This window comes from Tiliqua scincoides, chromosome 2 (genome assembly GCF_035046505.1).
Source record: "Tiliqua scincoides isolate rTilSci1 chromosome 2, rTilSci1.hap2, whole genome shotgun sequence".
In the NCBI taxonomy this organism is placed as follows: domain Eukaryota; kingdom Metazoa; phylum Chordata; class Lepidosauria; order Squamata; family Scincidae; genus Tiliqua; species Tiliqua scincoides.
This window is the reverse complement of record NC_089822.1, coordinates 192,503,374-192,527,035: the sequence shown is the minus strand read 5'-3', so window position 1 is coordinate 192,527,035 and position 23,662 is coordinate 192,503,374. Positions and strand designations below refer to the sequence as shown.

The 23,662-nt window shown below is 42.2% G+C and overlaps 1 protein-coding gene across 1 annotated transcript in view; it reads left to right on the top strand.

Moving 5' to 3' along the window:
* Window positions 1–11,419: 11,419 nt before the first annotated feature.
* Window positions 11,420–23,662, top strand: part of FLT4 (fms related receptor tyrosine kinase 4) — a 76,239-nt gene continuing 63,996 nt past the window's right edge. Inside the window, exons 1-2 of the mRNA XM_066613406.1 lie at window positions 11,420–11,508; window positions 19,055–19,329. Of these exons, the coding sequence (XP_066469503.1) occupies window positions 11,432–11,508; window positions 19,055–19,329 (352 nt within the window). The 5' untranslated portion in view covers window positions 11,420–11,431. The remainder of the gene's footprint in view (window positions 11,509–19,054; window positions 19,330–23,662) is intronic.

The following is a 23,662-nucleotide window of genomic DNA, read 5'->3' as shown; positions in this document are numbered from 1 at the left end:
TATATTCAACGCCTTCTAAATAATGGCAAAATTTGTCTAGAATAGTTGTAATTAGCTGTACATTTTTAAGGGAGAGGACACGGGCAAAAGCATGCAATTAATCTTGTATGAGACAGGAGCAAGACAATGATTGAAGATTTAAAATTAACCCCATGTGGAGCACACATGGAATATTATCTGATGCCCTCTTGTGAAAAACAGAAAAGATTGGCATTGATCCCATGAAAATAGCACATGGTTTGAATTCTATCCTTCTGCTCTGGGTGTTAATTTATTTATTTATGTGTGTAGTTGGGTATACTTGAAAAATTTCCCTATCTCTATACAGCTATGAATTAAAATAAACTAAAACATATATATAGTTATTATAACCCTTTGTGCATCTCTGCCAATGTTAGCTTGTTCTATATCACCTCAGGAAAGTATCCAGTGAAAACAAAGTTCAGCGCGGGCAAGCAACAAAGGCTTACCTATCTGCCAGTGTTCAGTGTTGATACATGGAGTAGTAGAGGTTAATCCTGACTGATCATTCAGGTAATAGAAAAATGTAAAATAGAGTTGGGAAGCAATCCTAACCCACTTTCCAGCACCGACATAAGGGCAATGCAACTTCGAGGTAAGTGAACAAACATTCCCTTTCTTTGAGGAGGTCTCCATGAGTGCTACTCAACTGCATGATGCAGCAAATGTCCCATTGGCACAGCTATGACAGTGTTGGAAAGTGGGTTAGGATTTGGGCCCTGGTCTTTAAGTGTGATGACAGATATACTTTAGACAGAGGGCTTGCAGCAGCCCCTTCAGTTGTATTGTAAGTGCATCTTCCCATCTGAACTATCAGACAGGTATATCAGTATAGTAAATTGTTTGCAAATTCAAATCTGTTTGTCTTGCCTTCCCCCATTAAAAAATGTGGCTTGGGCTCCATCATGGAGTTGTGAGAACTTTTGAGAGCAACTCTTAAAGACTGAAAACACTCCTGAGCTATAGGTGCCTGTGTGGACATTGTGCTTATGAAATATAATGATTGATGCAAGCCAGCGTGGCTGGTCACTTCTGATTGCTGCATCTACAGAGAAGTGGAACACACACACACTTCAAACCAGGAAGGCAAGATCTGTGGCCTTGTCCTGACATTTCTGCTGCTGACATCACTTGCCAGCAATAACCTCTGCTCTTGTTGACACAAGGAACTAACCCCAAAGGCCGTCTAGACATTGAGTTGGCTGCCAACTTATTCACTAATATCTGGAAATGCTCAGAGATCAACTTGGAGGAAAACATGGGGAGAGGAAGGATTGAAAAGGGAAATGCCATTTCCCTTTTTTTAAATTAAAAAAAAAAATTAATTCCCCTTGTCAAAACCGAATTTCTCTTGCTTGTCCTACACCTCCTTCTCCACTTGTCTGCTGACTCTGAGGCTTGGAATAAATCCCAATTTTAAAGCCATACACTCATACAGCTGCCATTCATCTATTTTATGCCATCAAGCATTTCTACATGAGACAAGAGCAGCTATCATTCTGGAATGCCACTAAGATACACAAGGACCTTCTACCTGTAGCACAAGAGGGAGAGAGTCAGTCTCTCTCTCTCTCTTACACACACACACACACACACACACACACACACACACACAGAGAGAGAGAGAGAGAGAGAGAGAGAGAGAGAGAGAGCGAGCGAGAGCACAGCTGAATGGAATAGCAGCACTGGGAAGTGGCTTCCATACAGGGTTGTTTTTTTTTAAAGATATTGACAGAAGAAATAAAGAAAATGTGCAGAGACCGCATAAAGGGGCCCAGGAAAAGAATGTGAGGCCAAAACGCCAGAAAAGGAGTTCAGGCACAGAAGGGAAAATGTTTCATGGAGTTAAACAGAACACTAGGAGGCAAAGTTGGAGGCTGTTGAATCTCCATTGTTGGTACGGTTTTCCTTTTCCAAAAATATGCTTCAACTCTCTCCCTCAATATTTATTGGGGCCATTGGTAATAAAGCAAGTGCTGTTTCATACATTCTTTATTTGATGAATTTCTAAGAATTCTAAGAACAAGGAGTTATTGATGGGTGGGAGCATACATAAAATGAAAAGTTCTTTGTTTAATCACCCATGGGGCATGATGGCAGCTGACTGATGGCAGGCATGTAGAGCTGGGCCACAGTCATGCACACAACTAGCCCCAGAGAGAAGACAGATATGCAACAACCTGGAGAGGACTGGGAGCAACCTGAAAATAGGAATGTGGCAGCCGAGTTCTCAAGGGGAAGAGCATAGTGGCTGGGAGATGAGCACAGAGTGATACCAGTTCACCACCAAAAAGGTTCCCATAATGGAGGAAGATGGGTCAACGGTCAGGAAAAGTCAGACATAGTAAGTTCTGTCCAGGCAAAATGTTGAAAAACATACGCCATTGGTGAATTACAGTGAGCTGTCACTACCTAGTACTACAGAAAAAAAGCAGCAGTTTCACTAATCAACATACTGCTAGAGTATGCCTCACTGGCATTCTGAAGAAGTACAGTACAAAGATTTGTGCAAAATAACCTGATGGTAGGATAAGCAGATTCATCTGTGAAATGAGAAGCTGCACCTGCCGAAATTCCCTCTTCTACACAATTGTTAAAGGACCAGAAGCTATATGGTTGAAAGGTTGGTCACCCCTGGAGTACTGCAACCCTTACCATTTTAGAAGGGTCTTTTAACATCTTTAGTTACAACTCAGCAGATCTGCCATCTCATTCCTTTCCTGAATTACCTTAGAGCAGTCATTTCAGGGTTTACTTTTTTTTTAAATATGATCTCATGTTTTAAAAGACTCCGAGCTTCAACCACAAGATTAATCAAAATAATTGCAAATGTGACTTTCCCCTCTCTTCTCATGATCTGGGAATCCGATTTATGCTTTTTAAAGTGGAGAATTTACTGGATATTCACCTTTTTCTGATGGCTGTTTCCTGTACAGATCATGACATTACTTAATTTTCAGGTTCCTCTATAACTATAAAACTCAGATGCAGTTTGTGTGTGTGTGTGTGTGTGTGTGTGTGAGAGAGAGAGAGAGAGAGAGAGAGAGAGAGAGAGAGATGGGGGGAGGAACTAAGAACTGCTGTTCTCATCAGTACACCAAGGACTCTTTTGGATGTGTATTCCCATCACTACAAACACCATGTTATCAAGATAAGCCCTTGTCCAAGGATTTTCTGTTTCTTTTGTTCTTGACACTTGATACCTCCTTTCTGGATTAAGTAGGAATAACTACTTGAGTTTGTTAGTAATGATACAGCCCTTGCATAAACTATGCTGAATCTGCAGTCTCACTGAACAGGAGAAGCCTGTGACAAGTAAACTTAGGGCGCAATCCTAACTCCTTATGTCAGTGCAGCTCTGAGGAAAGGGAACAAACATTTCCTTACTTTGAGGAGGCCTCCATGAGTGGCACCCAACTGCAGGATGCAGCACATGTCCCATTGGCATTGCTATGCCAGTGCTGGAAAGCAATGACATAAGGGGTTAGGATTGCACCCTTAAGCAATGACAGACCATCCCAACCGGGCTTATTAAAGTCCCTTGTCTGCAGCCTGCCTCTTATAAGAGCCATAAAATGAGAGATCAAGGATAGGAAAAAGAATAGGAAATACAGTTTTCCAGAAATAGACAAGGTGTGAGTGGCTCTGGAATCCTGCTTCCTTTCTTCATGTCCCATCAATTCAGTTCTGTTTGTTTTAATATCCCACTGCCAGCTCTCTTGGAAACCATCTTGAAAAAACAAATATTGCTGGAACGGCTGCATGCCTTTTAAATTACTCTAATTCTTTCTCCATGTTGTGTGTGTGTATTACAATAATATATGCACATATGAGACACTGTGGCTTGCACTGTTTACACCCACACATGATTGCTATATGTGAATGCATGTCACCAGCATGCCTCTGAGCCCACTTGATTTCCTTCTTAAGGTTGTGGAGGAAAAACTGAAAGGGTGAGCGTGACAGGATATAAATCTTGAGGAAGGGAGTAGGGGCATTATATTTTAGCACTAGGATCTCCCTCACACCGTGGGATTTTACTGAAGATACAAACCATCTTCATGGCAGTAAGCTGCCATTTCATAGCAGACCTCATTGCCAAAATCAACTGTCATCAGAAGGGGTAGGTTGCAGGCACCAGGGAGAATCCCAACCTGGTGGGGTCCAGTGTTTTCAGCAACAAAATCACTTGCAGTGCAATCCTATGCATTAGGTGGGAGTAAGGCCCATTTAATGCAGTGGGACTTACTTCCAAGTAAACATGCGTAGGATTGTACTGCCAAAAAGAATCATTGCAAAAGAAAGAGTGGTCATTTGGGTAAGAGGCAATGCAGGAAGAGGTCTTGAATGTGAATATTAGACCCTGCCTTGGTATTCTGATTCTATATCTAGTTCCAAAGCTGCACATGAAGGTTATTTTTGGATAGCAATAGGAAAATGACTGCCCATGATATTAAAAAAGCACTCTTTGCTTCACTTTCCTATTATAAAATGTGAATTATTATAGTGAGGATGTGTGAGATGAAATATTTTAATTTGCACTGGTGACATGCAGTGAGATCCAGACCAGGGGAGGCAACACACATTCACTGTTCCTCCTTTCTTTCTGATCCTTAAGCTCAGTCTCTGGAATACACACTCTTCTCCCTCCTCTGGAAATAAATAAAGCTCAGTCTCAGCAACGCACTCTCCTACCCCCTTAATAATTTTTTTAAAACTTACCTCTTCTTCCCCCACTGAGAACTGGGGAGAGCTCAGCATGGGCTTCCTGAAGAAAATGGCTGCTCCTGATGCTTTGAAGAGCCAGCCCACTGCATAGGCTCCCTGCTTTTTTTCATTGGTTTTTTTTTTAAAAGCAAACCTCTTCCAGCTGCCTCCCCAGAGCTTACTGATGCAGGCAACCTGCTATTTTTTGATTGGCTAGCCAGCTGCCCTGCTTTTTTTTTAATTGGAAGACACCCATGATTCCAGCTTAACCTGCTGGAGGCAAGTCTTTCTACTGCCTCCCCAGAGACTGATGACACAAGTGCTGTCTTTTTTCTTACTGGGCAAACTGAGGTGGCTCTCTCTGGTTGCACAGGCATCCCTGCCTGTTTGTCCCTTGCAAGCCACCAGAGCAATTGAGATGACATGCTCTCTTTGTTCACTCCATGTTTGTGTGTGTGTGTGCTGTTTTAAACAGACTGCGTGCTGCAGCAGAGAGAAGTTGCTTGAGAAAGGCAAAAGGTACAATTTTTTTTAAACTTGTTGGGTCCCTTTTTTATTTTTACTTGCTGGGTCAGGTGAGGCTCTGCCTTCGCTGCCTGCACATCATTGTTTTGCACCAAAAAATGGCTATGTAAATAATAACATTTGTAACAAAATGCCTTATGCGGCTGTACAGGCAGTGGTTCTCAAACTTTTTCAACTCCCTGCTGAGCCATTGGCCACAGCTCCTCATTAGGGCTACAATCCTATACAAAGTATAGAGCGGTATAGAGTTCTGCAGCTGGCTGGCTGGTTTCTGCAGCTCTTCAGGGAGCCACAGCTCACCGTTTCGGAACTGCTCCCCTAGAGGAAGAGTTTGTGTGGAGTGGCTGAAACATAGACTGTCCTAGAAACCTGTGTTGCATAGGAAGAGTTTTCTAAGTCAAGTCCTGTGAGAGGATAGAGAGAGAGGCTTGTAATCTTATGTTTAGTGGTTGTTAAATTTGGTTGCTCTCATGGGTCACTGTGAGATGTACACTGTTGTACGTAATAATCTAATTTGTTAGGCTATTGGAGTAAGAGGCCATAAAACTTTGTAACAAGTTATTATTGAATACCACTAAAGCATGGCTTTCTAAACGCCAGCCTGTGGGCTGGATCTGGAGTGTGGTGAGAGCCCTCCACGCCATGAGTGGAGTTTACCGTTCTGCTGCATCGCCACAAGTGTTCCAAGTAGATCAGGGCAGAGGGACACTCTGGGCAATCGTGTCTGCTAGACGTCCTGTTGTGCAGCCTTCTGGGATGTCAGGCAATGGATGTGACTCCTCAGAGCATCCCTGTGCCCGGATCTACTTGGAATACATGCAGCAACATGGTGGAAGGTTAATCTCCAGTCTGAATAGGGACTGGTTTTTCAGCATGCAGTGATCGCGAGTTCGGTGACGCTGTAGTAGAGTACTGTACAAAATACTGTAGAATGGAAGTCCCCTACTTTTACTTTTCACACTTAGCCCCATAGATATAATTTAACTATATAGTTATAGTTATTTAATATGTGAGAGAAGCAGCACACACTACATTTTCTAATAAAACAAAGATTTATTGGCTTAGAAAGGCTTAGAGCAGAAAAACTTAAATTGGTGAAATAAGTACAACTGCTCTGAGAACTGCCTCAGGTTACTGGGCCTAGGCCTGGTCTATCCCCTGAGGATATCATCCAGTGTCAAGGGCTCCTCCAGACTTCTGCTGTAAAAGTGAAACTGTTTCTTGTTCTCTTATCCTGAGGCTTTTTGGGCTTGCTGGTTTAAAGAGGCAGTACACAATAATAGTGTCCTTTTTTAAAGAAACAATTTTTCTTTTAAATTGGCAACACTTTAAACATCTCTCAGTGTTACTCCACTCCCTTCAAGAAACTCTGTACCTCTAGTTACTTTGCTATCTAGATGTGAAGGCAGAATTCCATACCCTTCAAGGTAACTAATACTTTTGCAGATTAACTTGAAGAAGTTGTCTATAGATGAAGAAACTGTATGATTCTCATAAAAGGGAGTTTTCCAAGGCCTTTCAGTGCTTACAAATTGTAGTCAAAAGGGGATAAAACAAGAACCATTAGTACTCAGATGGCTCCAAGCTGATTAGTCAACATTACAGATGTTTGTCCCCCATTCAGTGCAATGAACTCAGCTCACGGTGTATTCCAGTGGAAGTTTGTTCCTTTTCCTGTTGTACTTGTGAAGAGCCACAGACAGGATACATCTGCAGGAATCCCAAAATCTAAACCTGCACAGACCATACATTCCCCCCCCCGTCATGGTGTTGTTGCCTAATAGGTCATAAACCTGAAAGAGATGGCCTCAGTTTTTGTTTTATGCATCCTTCCTTGTATCCGCCACCCAGTTCTATGTTTGACCAATTGCATGCACCCAGCCATTTGCAGGTTGATTGCCATCCTCCAACAGAATTGCACTTACAGCAGAATGCAGGTGCACTCATCTTAGGGCCCAATCCTATTCAATTTTCCAGTGCCTGTGTAGCTGCACCAATGGGGCATGCAATGCATCCTGTGGTGGGGAGGCAGTCACAGAGGCCTCCTCAAGGTATGGGGACATTTGTTTCTTCACCTCAGGGATGCATTGCGGTTGCACTGGTGCTGGAAAGTTGGTTAGGATTGGGCCCTCAGTCATCAGTGAGTGAATGGAAGATGCATGCTTTGCCTTACTAATAGGACATTGTGTTTGTCCTAGAAACATTTGGTTTTAGCTAAAGTGTAGCATGCCAAATACATTTATTGGGTACGTTTGGAGTCAATCATTTTATATGTTTGATTATGCCGAAGGAAAACCTACACTGAAGCAGTATTAACCTGGCTGTGAATTCCATATCCATTTGAAAACAGAGGAGAACCTAGTGCCTATAGGGTACTGTAATATCTTGGAATTTCATGAGAATATCCAAGAAGAGAACTGTGAGCAACAGGGTGACACGATGATCACCCATACAGTTGCTTTGTCTTCTTGTTGATCTATCTCCACTCTTGATGAGGATCCCTGAAGGGTCCAAACTGGGATAAGCATGGAAAGGGGTTTACTTCTCACTCAGATTTTACGTGTCATAGAGCAGTGCAATAAGAAAGGAACATGTTTGTTCTGATCTAGTACAGTGTTCCTAACTTCTGCAGTAACCACACTACTTTAGGTTGGAAAAAAACCAACAGCTTATTTTTCAAGTTACCTTGAAACATTCAAGGGTACCCAGAAGCAGCAGGTATCAAAAAATAGCCCCCGGGCGCAATCCTAACCCCTTACTTACTTTCCAGCACAGACATAAGGGCAATGCAGCTCCGAGGTAAGGGAACAAACATTCCCTTACTTTGAGGAGGCCTCAATGAGTGACACCCAACTGCAGGATGCAGCACATGTCCCATTGGCGCTGCTATGCCAGTGCTGGAAAGCACTGACATAAGGGGTTAGGATTGAGCCCCCTATCTTACAGTGTCCTTCAGAGTAGCTTCTTGTTCCCAAATTCCTTTGGCAAGCCAATGATCCTACTCTCCAACATTATGTTAATCCAGAACTAGCTAACATCCTTTATCACAGTGTTGAACCTAAAATATGAGGAATTGGGGTAGCCACTCTGTGGAGCTGATTGCCTTGTCCATACATATGTTTGGAGTCCCATGTTTAGAGGCAAGGATTCGTCAAATGACCATAATCATATCTTACAGTTTTGGGTGCTCAAACTTGCAGATGCCTCTTCACTCAATCCCTATTATGTTTGTTCACCATGTCTGGTCATCGAAAGATTCTAGTCGTCTATACACCAGAGTCTGTAGAAGAGACAGACGTGTGGCAGTAAATTGGAAATACAGTTTTGTATTCAGGATGGATTAGAAATATTTTTGTTTTAAAATGATTTTATTTTCAAGGGATTTTACAAAAATGCGTTTATTTACATAAGCGCAGTGCACATTTTTTGTACAACGTCCAAACGTTTTTGTATCTTTTTCATCTAGCATTCCATCTGCAGCTCTTCCCATTCTCCTACTCATCCATTCTGTTTTCTTTATTTTAGTACTGCTGTTTCAGCACAGTTTTTCATCTTATGTTGGTGCTTCCAGTGTCAGGGACTCTGGGAATTGAACCAGAAACTTCAGTGCCCAGTCTAGGACCTAGACCTGTAAGACATCATGGACTATATGTGCTAAGGCTTCAGAATTCTTTTCAGGTGCATAGAGGAATTGGTGTGAGTAATATCAGCCTTATGGCAGAACTATATGGCAGAATGGAGCTTCTGGATATTAAGAGCCATGCCTTCTACCTTTGCCTGGTCTGTTTAGCAGTCCCTTATCCTTGCTGCAATTTCAACACTCAACCCCACTAACCCCATTGGAGTGTCAGAGATTGGATCAGAGATGTTCAAATGGTTAAGCTTTAATTGCTGAGTAATGAAAAATGGTTAGTGACAATGAAAATGTTTTCTTTTTTAAACTTTTATTTGTAAATATGGTGACAGTGCCACCCAGAAGGACTTCAGAAAGTAAAAGGCCATAAAAATCTCTGATGGTGGAAAATACAAATATGGTCATAATACTCTACATTCTGCCTGAATATCTACTGTACTTGCTTTATTCTTGTGCAAAGACATCATCTTCATGTACCTTCAAACTATTCTTTGACCCATCTGGACACACCCTCATCACTCTAGCTTCCATTGGCCTCACTGGTCTGTGTCAGTTTACATCCAGTACCCTGAATTATAGCAATTTGAGTACTGTATATCCTAATATTTGGCTCTAATTTAGCTCAGGAATATCTGGCTGTTCTGGTGTGGTCTGTCTCCTTAGACAAGGAAGTCTAGGGAGACTCCTTAAGACACACACTTTAGAAACCAAAATGATTCTAAATGCCATTTGCAAAGAAAAAAAATGAGTTCAGCATAATAGCAATCCAAGGAGTGACCACCTCCATCCTGTCATTTCATATTGCTGTGGTGGCTGCTGCCGCTGCTATAATTACTACTATTATTCTAGCCGTTAGTAAAGGAAAAGCATGACTGGGAGACAAGCAGTTAGAAGTGTGAGATTTCTGATGTCTGCCCAGTTTCTATACATACAGCTAGTCAAATAATTGTAGAAAGTTATTACTACAGTTAGCAATAGTAGTAAGTAACTGAAGTTAGAAAGACTTCTTGGCAGGAAGGAAGTTTAAAACAATTAAGAGGAGCAAGGATGTCTACACAGAGTTGCATTTGGGGCAGGCCATTCTTCTAATCTGGATGTTACTCTGCACGTCTCTCAGCAGTCTGTGGGGAATCCGTTCCCCAAACGTGTCCTCTTCTGATTCTCTGGAGTTTCTTACCTAATTTCCCATACTGCAATTTAATCTAAAGGAGCATGCAGTTTCTCTTTCCCATTCTCGTCCCTTCAGCCTCCTATTGTTATAAACGTGTATGTGTCCTGGCCAAAGAGTTCAAATATTTTAACTTGTTTTGCAATGGTGTCACTAAAAAAATAAATACTATTTATTCATAGCACACCATGTGCCCAGATGGGGCAATGATTTATTTAATCATAGGAGGGAATACTGTACTGCATTTTTAGTCTAGATATTTTAATCAGGAGTAAAAAATGTACTCGATATCTGAATTCTAAAAAGTTTAAATACATACAAATACTTTTCAAAATATTTAAATATTTTCCCCATTTTAAAAGAGCGTATGTGATTTAGGTTGATGATAGATTATAAATCTGGAAAGTAGCTATACTTATTGTGATCACTGCTTTCAAGATTAAGGTGAACAGGCCACAATGTGTGTATTTTTATGCATTTTTAAAACTAGGACCCTATGCTCCTCACAAAGGGTCCTCACCAATGTCCTTGTAAATTAGATATCCTGTAATAAAAATGCCCCCAGAATACAATATTACTAATAGGTAATTTGTGAAACACATTTGTGTCAGTGAGTGATGCTTAAGTAACTTTATTCCAGTACTGTGGGCTTCTTTGCAATATTCTCTACCCTGCTTACCCTGTTGCTTTCTTTCCTCAAGGGTTGCGTGTTCCAGATCTTGGCTCCCCCTGCTGGAATTTAAGTGTCTAATGGTTAGATATGAGCCTTGACCTCTGTGGATCACCAATAATTAGGGCAAATAATTACAATCACAGAGTAGTTGGGCTGTTAAGAGAACTCTTAGTATCCCTAGCTATTCCCCCAAAAGGCTTCACCTCATCTAAAGGTAAATGTCCTGTTGTGTCATTCCTTCTCAATGCTAAAAAAGTTTCAGTGGTGCTCAACCACGTGAAAGCTGTACCACAGACTGGAAAACTAAGGAGCACTAATTACAGTTACGCCCTGCTTTTGCAGTCTGCTCATTTATCCATTTATAACCAGTTGATCACTGGTGTTCCGGGGAGGGGGATAAAACACTAAGTTTCTTCAGGCGCCTGGCCACAAAAGCTTTTGCAGCCGCAGTTGGCTCTGAAGACAAGGGAGAGGAGCTGCCCTACATCAGAAACACCAGTGCAGTTAAGTGAAGCACATCAAGTGCATCTTGATATTTTGTTTCTGATTTTTCCTTCAGTGACAACTCTGAAATATCAGACCAAGCTAGATCATGACAGGCATTTAGTAAAATTATCATGTTAATGTGAATGGCCAAGTGTGATGTTTTACTATACCATGAATCTGTTTCCCTCTCTCCTTAGATCTGGTGAGTGGCTATTCTATGACCCCACCCACTCTCAGCATCACAGAAGAGGAATACGTCATCAACACTAAGGATACACTGAATATTACTTGCAGGTAAGAGGAGTAGGGGATGTAGCTCAATGGTAGACCATGTGCTCTAGGTCCCTAGTTCAGTCCCTGGCATCACTGAGTAGGACCTAGAAAAATTCCTTTCTGAAACCCTGGGGAACCACTCACACATATGAAGCAGTCTCCTATGTCCATTAAGAATGAGCTTTATTTGAACATCTGTTATGTCAAAGATTATTGAAGACTGTTCATTGGTTCACATGAAAGTTAATGTACTACTGGGCTGCATTCGCAGAGGCACAGAATCCAGATCATGAAAATTCTACTCTATACTGTACTGTGTCCAGCTTTGGACACTGAGTTTTAAGAAGGATATTGATAAGCTGGAGCAGGTTCAGAAAAGAGCAAGTAGGATTGCGAGGGATCCGGTCCTATGAGAAAAAGTTAAAAGAGCTTGGTATATTTAGCTGGGAGAATAGAAGAGTAGGGGAGATATGATAGCCATCTTCAAATGTCTGAAGAGCTGGCAAGTGGAAGAGGGGAAAGGTTTGCTTTTGGTGATACTTGAGGGCCAACTAAAACCAGTGGATTGAAAGTATGGAGAAGTAGGTTTATGCTGGACATGAGAAAGTCTTTCTAACTGTAATAATTGTTGCCTGGTACTACAACAGTCCGTCTCATGCATTTGTAGGCTCTCTCTCTCTCTCTCTCTCTCTCTCTCTCTCTCTCTCTCTCTCTCTCTCATTGGATGCTTCCAAGCAGAGGCTGGATGGCCATTTGTCAGGGATGCAGTAGTTGCCTGTGCTGAGAGGGGGTTGAACTAGATGACCTCCAGATACTTTCTAACTCTAGTACTGTATGATTCTGAACAGGAAACCGCCTGGTTTCAGGACAGTTGGAAAGGCCAAGATTAACCTATTAGCTACTGTTCCTGATATTCATGACTAACATTTTGAGATGGAATTATAGGTTTGGAACCCCAGTTAGGGGAAAGTGGCTGGAGAGGGAATGAGTTGCATGAGTTAAGCATCCTGCTTCTAAAAGATTATGGCCTTGATCACCCATGTCAGTGTAAGAAGGCAGTTGACAAGGTGGAGTCACTTTTCTTGTTTCAGACATTGTCATGCTCCAGTTTAGGGTTCATTTTTGCAGCGGAAATAAGAGCTGACTCATATTAACACCTTATTGGCTGTATCATAGTAACATCTCATTGACTCTCAGAACAATCAGTATCATAGGTCAGTTTTGAGTTAAAAGAAATCCATTTTTTGTTCCTTAAGAGAATTGTGTTTTCATTTTCTGGTTAATTGGCCATATATTTGATAAGAGTACAGATATTCTAATGTGGTTTGTTTCATTGCATTCTGCATTAAATTACCTTTTCAATGATATATGATGGTATTATTCGTACATATCAAGATTTTCACAGTTTTGGCCACTAGTGTCAAGCTCAGCTTGTTGCCCCCTAAAGCTTATTGCCTGGTGCGACTGCTACCCCCTGCACCCCCTTAGCTACGCCACTGAAGAGGGCCATCACTTTAAACTGAGATGCATTCTGGGGTGATGCTGGGAGGAGAAAGAAAACTCTGTATGACCAGGAAGTGTGTCTTTTAGCCCTAAAAAGGGCTTTAGAAGGTGGAAAACAGTGCAATTTGGCCATATGAAGGTAGGAAATGTAATATTGATGCACTTTTTGTGTTTTTACAGCCCTTAAAATTTGGACCCCAGTAGCTGCTGGCATCTGCATTGAGTCAAATTAGTGGATGCCAGATCTGCATATACTGGGGCTCTCTTAGCAAGATACGGGGAGGGGGGGAACATACCCAAACACACACACAGAATTCCACAGAGAAACAGGCATAGGGGAATATAACACAGAGAAAGTATAGCTACTTCATAACAGAGTACTTCTGAAATAAGAAGTGCACTTTGTTTTTTAGCTGACACATGCATGTATCATAAAAAATCCTTTTAAGAAAAATGGGGGCTGCTTTTCTGATAATGGTGCTTTGCTATCTGAAGTTTTTGTAGGAGTTTGTGTTTCTATGTATAAAATCTGCTATTCAGTTATTCTGGGGCACCTATTTAATCAATAAAAGATTTCTAAGCAATTAATTAATTAAACACTGTAGCCCTGAAAATAAAGTTTCAAAATCCTAACTTAGCAAATGGAGTGAAGACTTTCCTTCAGCCCTAGGAAAGCTGGGTCAAAATGTGTAGCGGGGACCTACCAGCTATTTGGCACGTCAAGGCAGCCAAGATCCATCAGCCTTAACCGACTGCAGGGTTTGGCAGGAACAATATACATATCCTCTTCACATTCTCTGATTGCAAGCACTTGGGTGTTGATTTTAGTATTTGGGTAGTGGTCTCGAGCACATTTTTGAGGGGGTATGATTGGCATATAAAATAGCACCTAATGCCACTAATGCATAGAACTTAAGCCCATGTTTCACCCATACGTGCTAATTCAAGGAAGAAATAATAAAAGCAAATACAAAGTCTCTGAGATCTGAATGACTTTACAACTGATTCCATATGTTGGAGGGTGCTTAGGACCTGCTTCTTGAGCAGCAGATCCCCTTGTGTCATGCAGCAAACCATTTCTGAAACTAAAACAGATTGTGATATAGCAAAGACCAACTTTGTCATAATACTTTCCACCAATTTAGCTGGGATAGAAGTTAGGATAGCAAGTCTACACTGTGGTAGGCTGCTGTATGGGCCAGGCTTCAAAGTAACTGCCAATTCACATTTATATGCATTTATATTTGAGCAATTGCAACATTGCCATGCAGTTGCACCTTCTGCAGGAAGGCTTTACCTTTGCTCCCAAGACAACCCTGATATACATCAGCCAAAATGTAGCACAGTTTAGTGTACATGTCTCCTTCTCCTCCAGTTTAGTGTACATGTCTTAACGAATTTATCTTCGTTAACTTACCCATCTCCTTATCATAAATGTGTTGATTTCTTAATTCCTACTTCCAGGGAGAGAATAGCAGTTATGCTAACATTGTATGGGAAGCAGAAAAATGTCTTATTTATAGTCTGGGCTCTTATAATGAAAACTGCCTTTGCAAAAGCAAAGAGGTTGCCCTGGTCTCTGAGTTCTTCAAAGAAAATTTCCCTTCATCCCTTGCTGCTGTTCTGATCAAGCACACCTTTAATTTTCAAGGAGAGATTATCCCAGATGTGCCAGGATGACTATGGTAGGGAAGTGTTCTTATCTTGTGCTTCCAGGCCATGTATTTAGTTACTGCAGCTTGCAGCTGGTCACTTTAAAAATATATACACAGATTTGTGAATATTATGCCCACTGACACCTGTCTCCTCCGTGGTTCAGCTGCTTCATTCTGTAAGCAGCTACTGAATTGATCATCAATTAATAAACCTTAAATATAAGCAGTTTTGAAATGATACCTTTACCCTGGCTTCCACTGCAAAATTTACCTCTACACCCTCCTGGCCGCAGCATCAGGTCCAAACTACACATTACAGCAAACATGTCATTGGCTGTTGCATGCTTCTTCCCCCCCTCCTTTTCCTAAATAGCAGCTGCGGTGGGGAGGACAGGATCATGGTGTGGGGGAGAGGGGGTTTAACCCTTTGTTCCCACTGTCACAGTCTGAGTCCCCCTCTCAACAGCTGCTATTTGCCTTCAGAAGAAAGATGTTATCAGTCACAAATAAACATCTTTTCTATGCTTGTGTTTATAGTTCAGTTTCTTCTTGTCCTCATTTGTATATTGTGATATTTTATTTTTGTAATGCAGGAGACAGCTTCACAAAGGAGACAATTTTCCTGAATTAGTTACCACCACTATGCACTCCCTGCAACAGCTTTATAATTTGATTTAAAAGGTAGCTTCAGTGTGTTCATGTACCTTTAATCTTGCCCAGCTGTTTTTCACAGTCTTTCCCCTCTTGACCATGGACCACCCTGAATAGAAATGGCTCGCATTAGTGGGAGCAAAGGGAGTTCAAATACAAGAACATGCAATGTGCAGTCGGTAGGGAAAGGGTGTTGGGGAGGATGCTGGGATGAGTCAGTAGGAGATTTTTGAAATAAGTCAAAATTATTCAAACATGAATTTGCAGCCGTGTGTTTCCTGGCATTAAACTGCAGATAAGTTTGTTCATGTTGTAACCCTGGGAATATTTGCTCTAGCTGCTGATGTGCACAAGTAGTGTTCAGAATTGTCTTCAACAGTCACTTTCTCAGCACACCTCTGCTTCTTTGCACATACGGGACTGTATTTCATTTAGTCCCAGGAACATAGACATCCTCTGTTCTTTCATACCTTGATAATATAAAATGAAAGAGCAGTGTGATGCGTAGAATGTAACAGCCCAATCCTAACTAACTTTCCAGTGCTGATACAGCCATGGCAATGGAGTGTGAGCTTCATTCTGTGGGGGGGGGGGCAGTCATGGAGGCTACTTTGGGTGCAATCCTAACCAACTTTCCAGCACTGGCATAGCTGTGCCAGTGGGGCATATGCTGCATCCTGCAGTTGGGGGGCAGTCACGGAGGCCACCTCAAGGTAAGGCAATGCTTGTTCCCTTACCTCAGAACTGCATTGTCTTTATGTCAGTGCTGGAAAGTAGGTTAGGATTGTGCCCTTCATGGTAAGGGAACGTATGTTCCCTTGCCTTGAGGCTACATCATGGCTGCATGGAAAGTTGGTTGGCATCGGGCTGTTAGTGTATCATTCATTGGCTTCAGTCTGAAGACTGGATGGGTGGATGTCTCCCATTCTCTTTTGTTGTTTGTCTCGTATTCCGCTTCTATTTTCTGATTTAACTTGGAATTTCATAACTTGTACATACTCAATTTGCTGCAGTTTTCAGTCTGCATATCTTTTTTCCATGAATGGTTACTGAAGTTCATATGCATTGATTAAATCCCAGAGCAAAAATTAACCTTGAATTTTGCAGGGTGATATAATCAAAACACATATGTACTCATGTGCATCAATAAACAGTAAGGGAGAAGAGATGCAAAATGCAAATTGCAGAAGGCTGTGCTTGCACAGCAGTGTGACAAAGTCTAGAAATCAAGAACAGAAGAGTGGATCACAAACTTAGTCAGTGTTGTTCTGCAAACAAGGTTAGACCATTCAGAACCGCAAAATCCAGGGAGAATTTTATAAGCACCGCCAGATTGGATTAAATGCTTAAGACAAGTTGCATTAAACTTGCCCCACCCTGTGAACAGAAAATGAAAAGGATCTGTGCATTTTCCACTTAAAAACTGAATAGTATTGCAATGAAAAGTGACAGCAGAGCTCCAAAACAAATATAGAAGAAAAAGCTGGTACTTACTCCCCAGTCCGTACTTAATTCAGCTTAAGTACCAGACAACCTAATGACTAAAACATGCTGAAAGAGATCTGAAGAATTGTTATCTACAATGTGATAGTGCTGCTGTCATACACTAGATGCTTGTAACTGCCACTATGAAGAAGAGACTGTTTGATTAAAGCAGGGGTGCTCACACTTTTTTGGCTCGAGAGCTACTTTGAAACCCAGCAAGGCCCGGAGATCTACCAGAGTTTTTTTACAATGTTCACACCATCATAACATATAACATTTATGTGTACAATGTATGTTGGTGTACCTTGCATAACCACATGAGCCAATATTGCACAATACAACATAATTAACTATAAACATTTTTTGTAATTACTTGAATTTACTTTGATGACTTGCACTGAAGTGAATCAGCCAAGGATGCATAGCCCGGACAGTAGCTGCTGACAGCCAGCCTCAAGCACACTTCCAAATGTTCATCAGTCATGGTGGAACGGTACTTGGACTTAAAGATCTTCATGTAGGAAAAGGCTGACTCACATAAATAAGTGGAGCCCTTCCTGCCTCAGGTGCTCTTATATCCCTGAGGGCCCTATTGCCTTCAAGTGGCTGCAGCTGTGCAGCACACTCTGCTGGATGCCCAGGCCTTACCCTTAAAGGGGCCACTGCCGACACCACATCTACCTCCTCACCAGATCTTCCTCGATTCCAATATAAGGGGGGGGAGCAGATCTCTATACAGACCAGTGCAAAAGCAGGGGAAAGGTGTGGGGGAGGGAAGATCTCTATATAGACATCACAGCAAGACCAGTGCAAAACCCCTTGCACACAGAACCAACAGATGGAAGGGATGCGTGGACAGGAGAGAAGCCTGCCAGCGGCTCCTCTCCAGGACTACTCATGAGTCAGCCCCAGTAGAGTCAACAGGGCTCACTTCCAGGGATGCATGGACAGGAGCTCACTCCCAGGGCGAGGCTCACTCCCAGGAATGCTTCACTCCCAGGGCGAGGCTCACTCCCAGGAATGCGTGGACGGGAGAGAAGCCTGCGATCGACTCATTTTGCCTGGCGATCGACTGGTAGATCGGGATCGACTTATTGAGCACCCCTGGATTAAAGCCTCCTCCTAGTCAATGATAGGTTCTAAAAGGACATAATTAAGGGCATGAAAGACAAGGACAAACCAGTTGCAAATGTGCCTGATAGAATTTTGCTCCTGCGGATGATCTGTATTGGAAAAACTATAAGCACCACTGGATGCAGGACTTAGTCCAGGGACCTCTGGGAGTTGCCCTCAGCATTTGGAAGAAGGGCAGAATAAAAATTAGCAGTTCAATCTTGTTCAGACTCTCCCCCCAACAGATGCAGCCTCGCCACCAGAGTGTGTGCTGCATCCTGTGGGGGGCAGTCTCAGAGGTCTCCTACAGGTAAGAGAACATTTATTATCTTGCCCAGGGGTGCTCTGCCATCCCGTGGGTCTACTCAGACATGCACCAGCAATTTTGCACATGCCCCGATCCCCATGGTCAAGCTGTGTTCCACCACTACCCCCACTTCTAACTGACCAGCACCGGAGCTTCTGTAAAGGCCACTGTCACCTAGCCTCATCACTGTATGTGGCAGCAGTTATGCTGCACTCTATGGTGTGTTGCATTTTGCAACTGCCATAAAGTGCACTGACCCACTGGAATGTGAGTTCCAGTGGTAAAGCCAACCCATGAGATTGGGCTGCAAATTTATTCGTAATACTTTGGAATATATCTTGTCCTTGTAACTGTGGTTGATTTGTTTTTATTATACTAACTGATGTTTTATTGTAAAACTGTTTTAATGTGCTGTGAACTACTTTGGTGATTATGCTTGAAAAGCAAAATGTAAATACGCAAAGAGAAAACCACCAAATGCAATTTGCTTATACCGTATATGCTTAGTGTGCTTGTAGATTGAAACACCCAGTTTTTGCCCACAGCTGACAGCTTAAACTGTTAAAATCTTTTGCCGGAAAAAGGGCTTTTCCAGTGCTTCTTTATAAGAAAAGTCTGCTGTAGAGTAATGAACATGGAAACAGATAATGAACATGATTTGTCATGAAGTCTGACAGGAAAATATAAGAGGAGCAGAGATAATCAGACAGTGTATTAGAGGAATCCAATTCACTGCCTAAATTTGCAGTACTGGTTTTAAAAAAGGAGGAGGGGATTTTAGACCACACCTACCACAAAGAGTCAAACCACACAGAGTAACCCGGTTTCTGTTGTTCCTTTTCTTCCTGTAAAGAGGACAGCATCCCCTGGAGTGGTCGTGGCCTGGAGGCCAGGAGGACACTGTCCAGATTGAAAAGGAGAGCGATTCAGTGGTGTTGGTGAGTCTCGACGGTATCCGAACAGTCAAGGAAGAGGATTGTGAGGGCACTGATACAAAGCCCTACTGCAAGGTCTTGACACTGACAGGGACTCAGGCTAACGACACGGGCTACTACCGCTGTTACTACAAGTACATCAATGCCAAAATCGAGGGCACCACTGCAGTCAGCACCTATGTGTTTGTGAGAGGTAAGAGGGTAAAAGACCTGCACAGCCAAAACAGATTAGACTCCCAGGTGGAAGAGCTCATTGGCCAATGCATATTAGAGCCTTTTAAAACCCTACTGAAACTCTTATCATATGGCAAATGGATCAAAGAAGAGCAGTTTGGAGAAGGAACAGTTTCTTTCAAAAGGGAAAACACTATTACCACAGATTAGAGCAACATCCTCTGCTCCTGCTCATCACAAACAGAAGCAGTGCAGAGCAGGGGAACTGCATGCTGTGCTTTTTGCAAGTAATGGGAAGGGGACAGGTGACACATCCTCTGTCCCTGCATAATTTGTGCTTTGTAAAAACCAAGTAGGTGAGGAGAGGTGATCTGGAGCCATAACAGCTTTTTATCTCCCTTTCTGCTTCCAGTCGCTCTGGACAGAAGAATTCTTCTGACTTTCCTCTTCTGACTTTCTCCCAGCAAGTTAGAAGAGGATCAGAGCACTGAGTGGAGCAGCAGCCTGGAAAGGGAGACAGATGGGCAAGGGCTCATCTGTTCATCATCCCTCCAAGGGTGCCATTCCACATGACCATCTCAGATACTTTGTAGCAAGGCCAACCTTGAATTCCCAAATGCAGTTTGGCCAACCTTTTCCTATCCTGACCTTCACTTGACTTAACAGTATTGCTGCTGGAAACTGGCAAAATGTCATTAAATGGTCTCCCAGTGCTATCTGAGAGTGCTTTAAGTAAAATGTACATAGTTCTATATATTAATCTGGAAGGACACTGCTGAGGCCTTTGCGTTTCAGGTAGACATGTAGTATTGAGTATCAGAGGCAGCTAAAGGATGAAGTCATATCAACACTACCTGTGAGCTCCTGTAACACACATATTGGCTTCCTAGCCTCACAATAAGAAGCATGAGTAGCAGATTTTTAAGTTTACGTGTTTATTAACTGTTTTCCGGTACAAAAAATCTTGCTACAGTTTGCAAAACAGAGAGACTGAGGGCACAATCCTAACCCACTTTCCAGCACCGACATAAGGGCAGTGCAGCTCTGAGGTTAGGGAACAAACATTCCCTTACTTTGAGGAGGCCTCCATGAGTACCCCCCAATGGCAGGATGCAGCACATGCCCCACTGGCACAGCTATGTCAGTGCTGGAAAGTTGGTTAGAATTTGGGCCTAAAAGACACAAGTATAACAATGAATGCAGGAATCTAAAAACATCACATAAAACCACTATACCAAACAAGCGGTAGCATAGCTACGGAGGGGGCCACAGCACTAAATTTTGCAGGACACCTCAAAATGCTATGTAAGCTGTCCCTCCTCTTTGCTATTGGAGCCATTCCCAGCAATGACAGCAAAGCGGAGGTGTCTCCTCTGCTTTGCACTCACTGCCAGGAATGGCTCCAGTAGCAAGGAGGAGGGGCAACTTACACAGCACATTGACGCACCCTGCAAAACTTAGTGCTGTGCGCCCTTTAGCTACACTACTACAAACAACCCTATTGAAATGACAAACTCATCACCAACAATTAAGATCCAGAGAGAATAAATAGGTATGAACTTGCAACAAAAACTACACAGGGATGTTGACTAGTGGGTCCACTGCCCTAGGCCTCCAAACTCACATTCTGTGTTTTTCAAGTGTATTACTTAAAGGGCCTCACCAGCAAACTGGGGGAAGCCATTCAAACGTTTATGTGCCCCAGAACAGTGTCACAGAACTATTTTAGAGAGAGAGAGAAGACCAAGAAATTTGAATATTGAGAAATGTTTGAAAATGACTGCCCTGCCCTCCTCCAGGTTCTGAGTCTGTAGAATGTTTCTTCAGCACCACCTGAGAGCTGGGAGCTAAATTCATGCTTTATGCTCTCTGGATATTTCTCTGTAAATACGCTGGTTCTGTCTCTTATCTGCATAAGGCTGATTCAATCCAGGGGAGTTTAGAAGACAGGGTAGGGTGTTGAGCCTTCTCCAGCTGAGAACAAATCAGTATTCATCCTCTTGTGTGGGATTGCTGAAGATCTGCTCTGTCTGGGGGATTCAATTACATTAGTGCCTGGGGTGAATGTTTCTGTTGGACCTGAATGCAAGAATTTTCAGTTCCATAGCACCCTAGAACAATGGCAATGGCCCTGTCTGTTTTGTTTTTTGTTTTTTAAAGAGAAATTAAATCCATTGTTGGGGAAAGGTGAAACGTGGGAGCTACATTTAGTAATACCGAAGCTGAGAAGGATGGAAAACTATATTGCTAAATAAAATGGTGGAATTAAAAAAGAGAGTAGGGTCAGAAGCTCTATTCTCTCTAGTCGCACACTGCTTTACTCTGCACCTGAGTCAAAATTTGTGATATCCTGGGGCTTCCAAGCTCCCTACATTTTTGCCAGTTAATGACGTCCTAATATGCAACATTTTCTGTTTTTTGACGTTTTTGTCTGTCTTATGAGTACATCCTGAGTGTCAGCCAAGCAAAGTTATGGCTTGAAACTAGGAGAGGTTTTGCACTGGAGGTAAAATTGCAAACTCTACAGTTTATCTCAAACATATAGCAGTATGAATATGAGTTAGAAATGTTTTAAGCTCTCATTTTTTAGCCAATCTTCCTTAATTCTTTTGCATGTGGGAAAGAAGAGGGGGAGTATAAAAATTATATTTCCTTAAAAATTAAATATATATTAAAAAGTAAAATAATGTCTACAACACACACACATATATATAAAAAAGAAAGAATATCTACTTTATCCATTGTTTTGTGACTGTGAGAATATTCCAGGTTAGTTGATTCAGATTTTTTAACAATAACACAGGGATGGCATGAGTAGGGATGCTCCCTTGTGTCATATAGGTCACTCACTGCTATTTCTACTGTGGCACAAGCAAAAAAAGCCCCTTATTGTGCTCTATTGCATGGTTTTTGCAAACCATGAAATGTGGAATGTGAGGTTTTACTTAAAGAGACAGCGCAAATGAAGAAGCTCCTTCATTTGTAGTCTCTTTATCTAAAGCCAGAAGTCCTGAATTTCCAGTATGAAAAACTGCACAACAGAGCATGATAGGGAAGCAAAGAATCTGTTTTCTGCTCACTTTTAGTGAGTGAGAAGCAGATCAATGCAGCTCACGTCCACAGTGGGTTGGAGGGAGACAACAGCAGACTTTGGGAAAGGGCACCTTGAATCTTCCACCTCCTGCTATATGCCACTTCATGGCTGGGCCAGACCTAATTTGAATGCCCAGCAGGGAGTCAAAGGAGAGTAGAAATAAATAATCTTTAGGTGCTTTCCAATAATACCAAAGTGCAGAGTACAACTTGCAATTTGACTGAATTTTTTTTAAAAATATGATTGTTGTAAAATTATGAGACTGGACGTGCATTCAGTTGATTGAAAAACAAATTCTGTTCTTTTGTCCCACTTTACTCACATTTATGTGTTTAAACTGACAGGGCCAGCCCAAGACAGTCTGCTACCTGAAGGATAAAATGGTGCTCCGCTAATAAAAAACATAAACATAAAATTATAGGTGATTGTATGGTGCACAAAAAGAAGTATGCACAATTCAAAGGAAGAAGATGCTTTGAAGTTTGTTATAAATGAAGGACAGTACAAAAGAGCTCTACATAACTCTTTGTCAAGCAAAAGGCTAACAAAAGGACAAGGGGAAAAAGGCATGCTGCAGAGGCCCAGCAGTCTGAAGTCTGTTAAATGATAAAGTAGTACTTTACTTGCAGACTTTGATCAGAAATGTATAGTTTAAATACGCATACAGGGCTGCTGAGACAAAGGAAGGAATGGTTAAGCCCTTTTCCCACCCGTTCTGGAAATTTAAACCCTGTGAGTTAACTCAGACTGCTGTCCTATAGCCATGTACCTGGGAGTCCCATGGAATTCCATCAGATGTATTTCTGAGTAAACATGCATAGACTTGCACCATCAGTCTCGTCTCCAGCCCAAATTTGAAACACACTTGTTCTTTAGAATGCAGAGAATGGGGGGACAGCAAAACTGGAGTGTTTGGGGTGGGGTAGGGAGAGCGGAGCCCTGGAGCAAACTATGGGTAGAAGGGATAAAACAGCATTGGAGGGGAAGGGAGGAAGAGAGAAGACAATGTCAGAGGGAAGGGGCAGAGGGAAAGAAAAGACTATGCTGGGAGGAATGGCACTGAGTAGTGGTGGAGATGAGAGAAAGCAACAAAGAAGAGAAAGACAGAGAGCAATGCTATTCACCTACCCTCTTGCTTTGAAAATGAAAGCACACTCATTGCCAGGAGGACTGGGCTGTTCATTTAGGCTGGAACTTCAACTGCTTCCTGCTGTCCATCTTGGGGGGAAAAGGAGGATACTGATGAGGCCTCACTGCT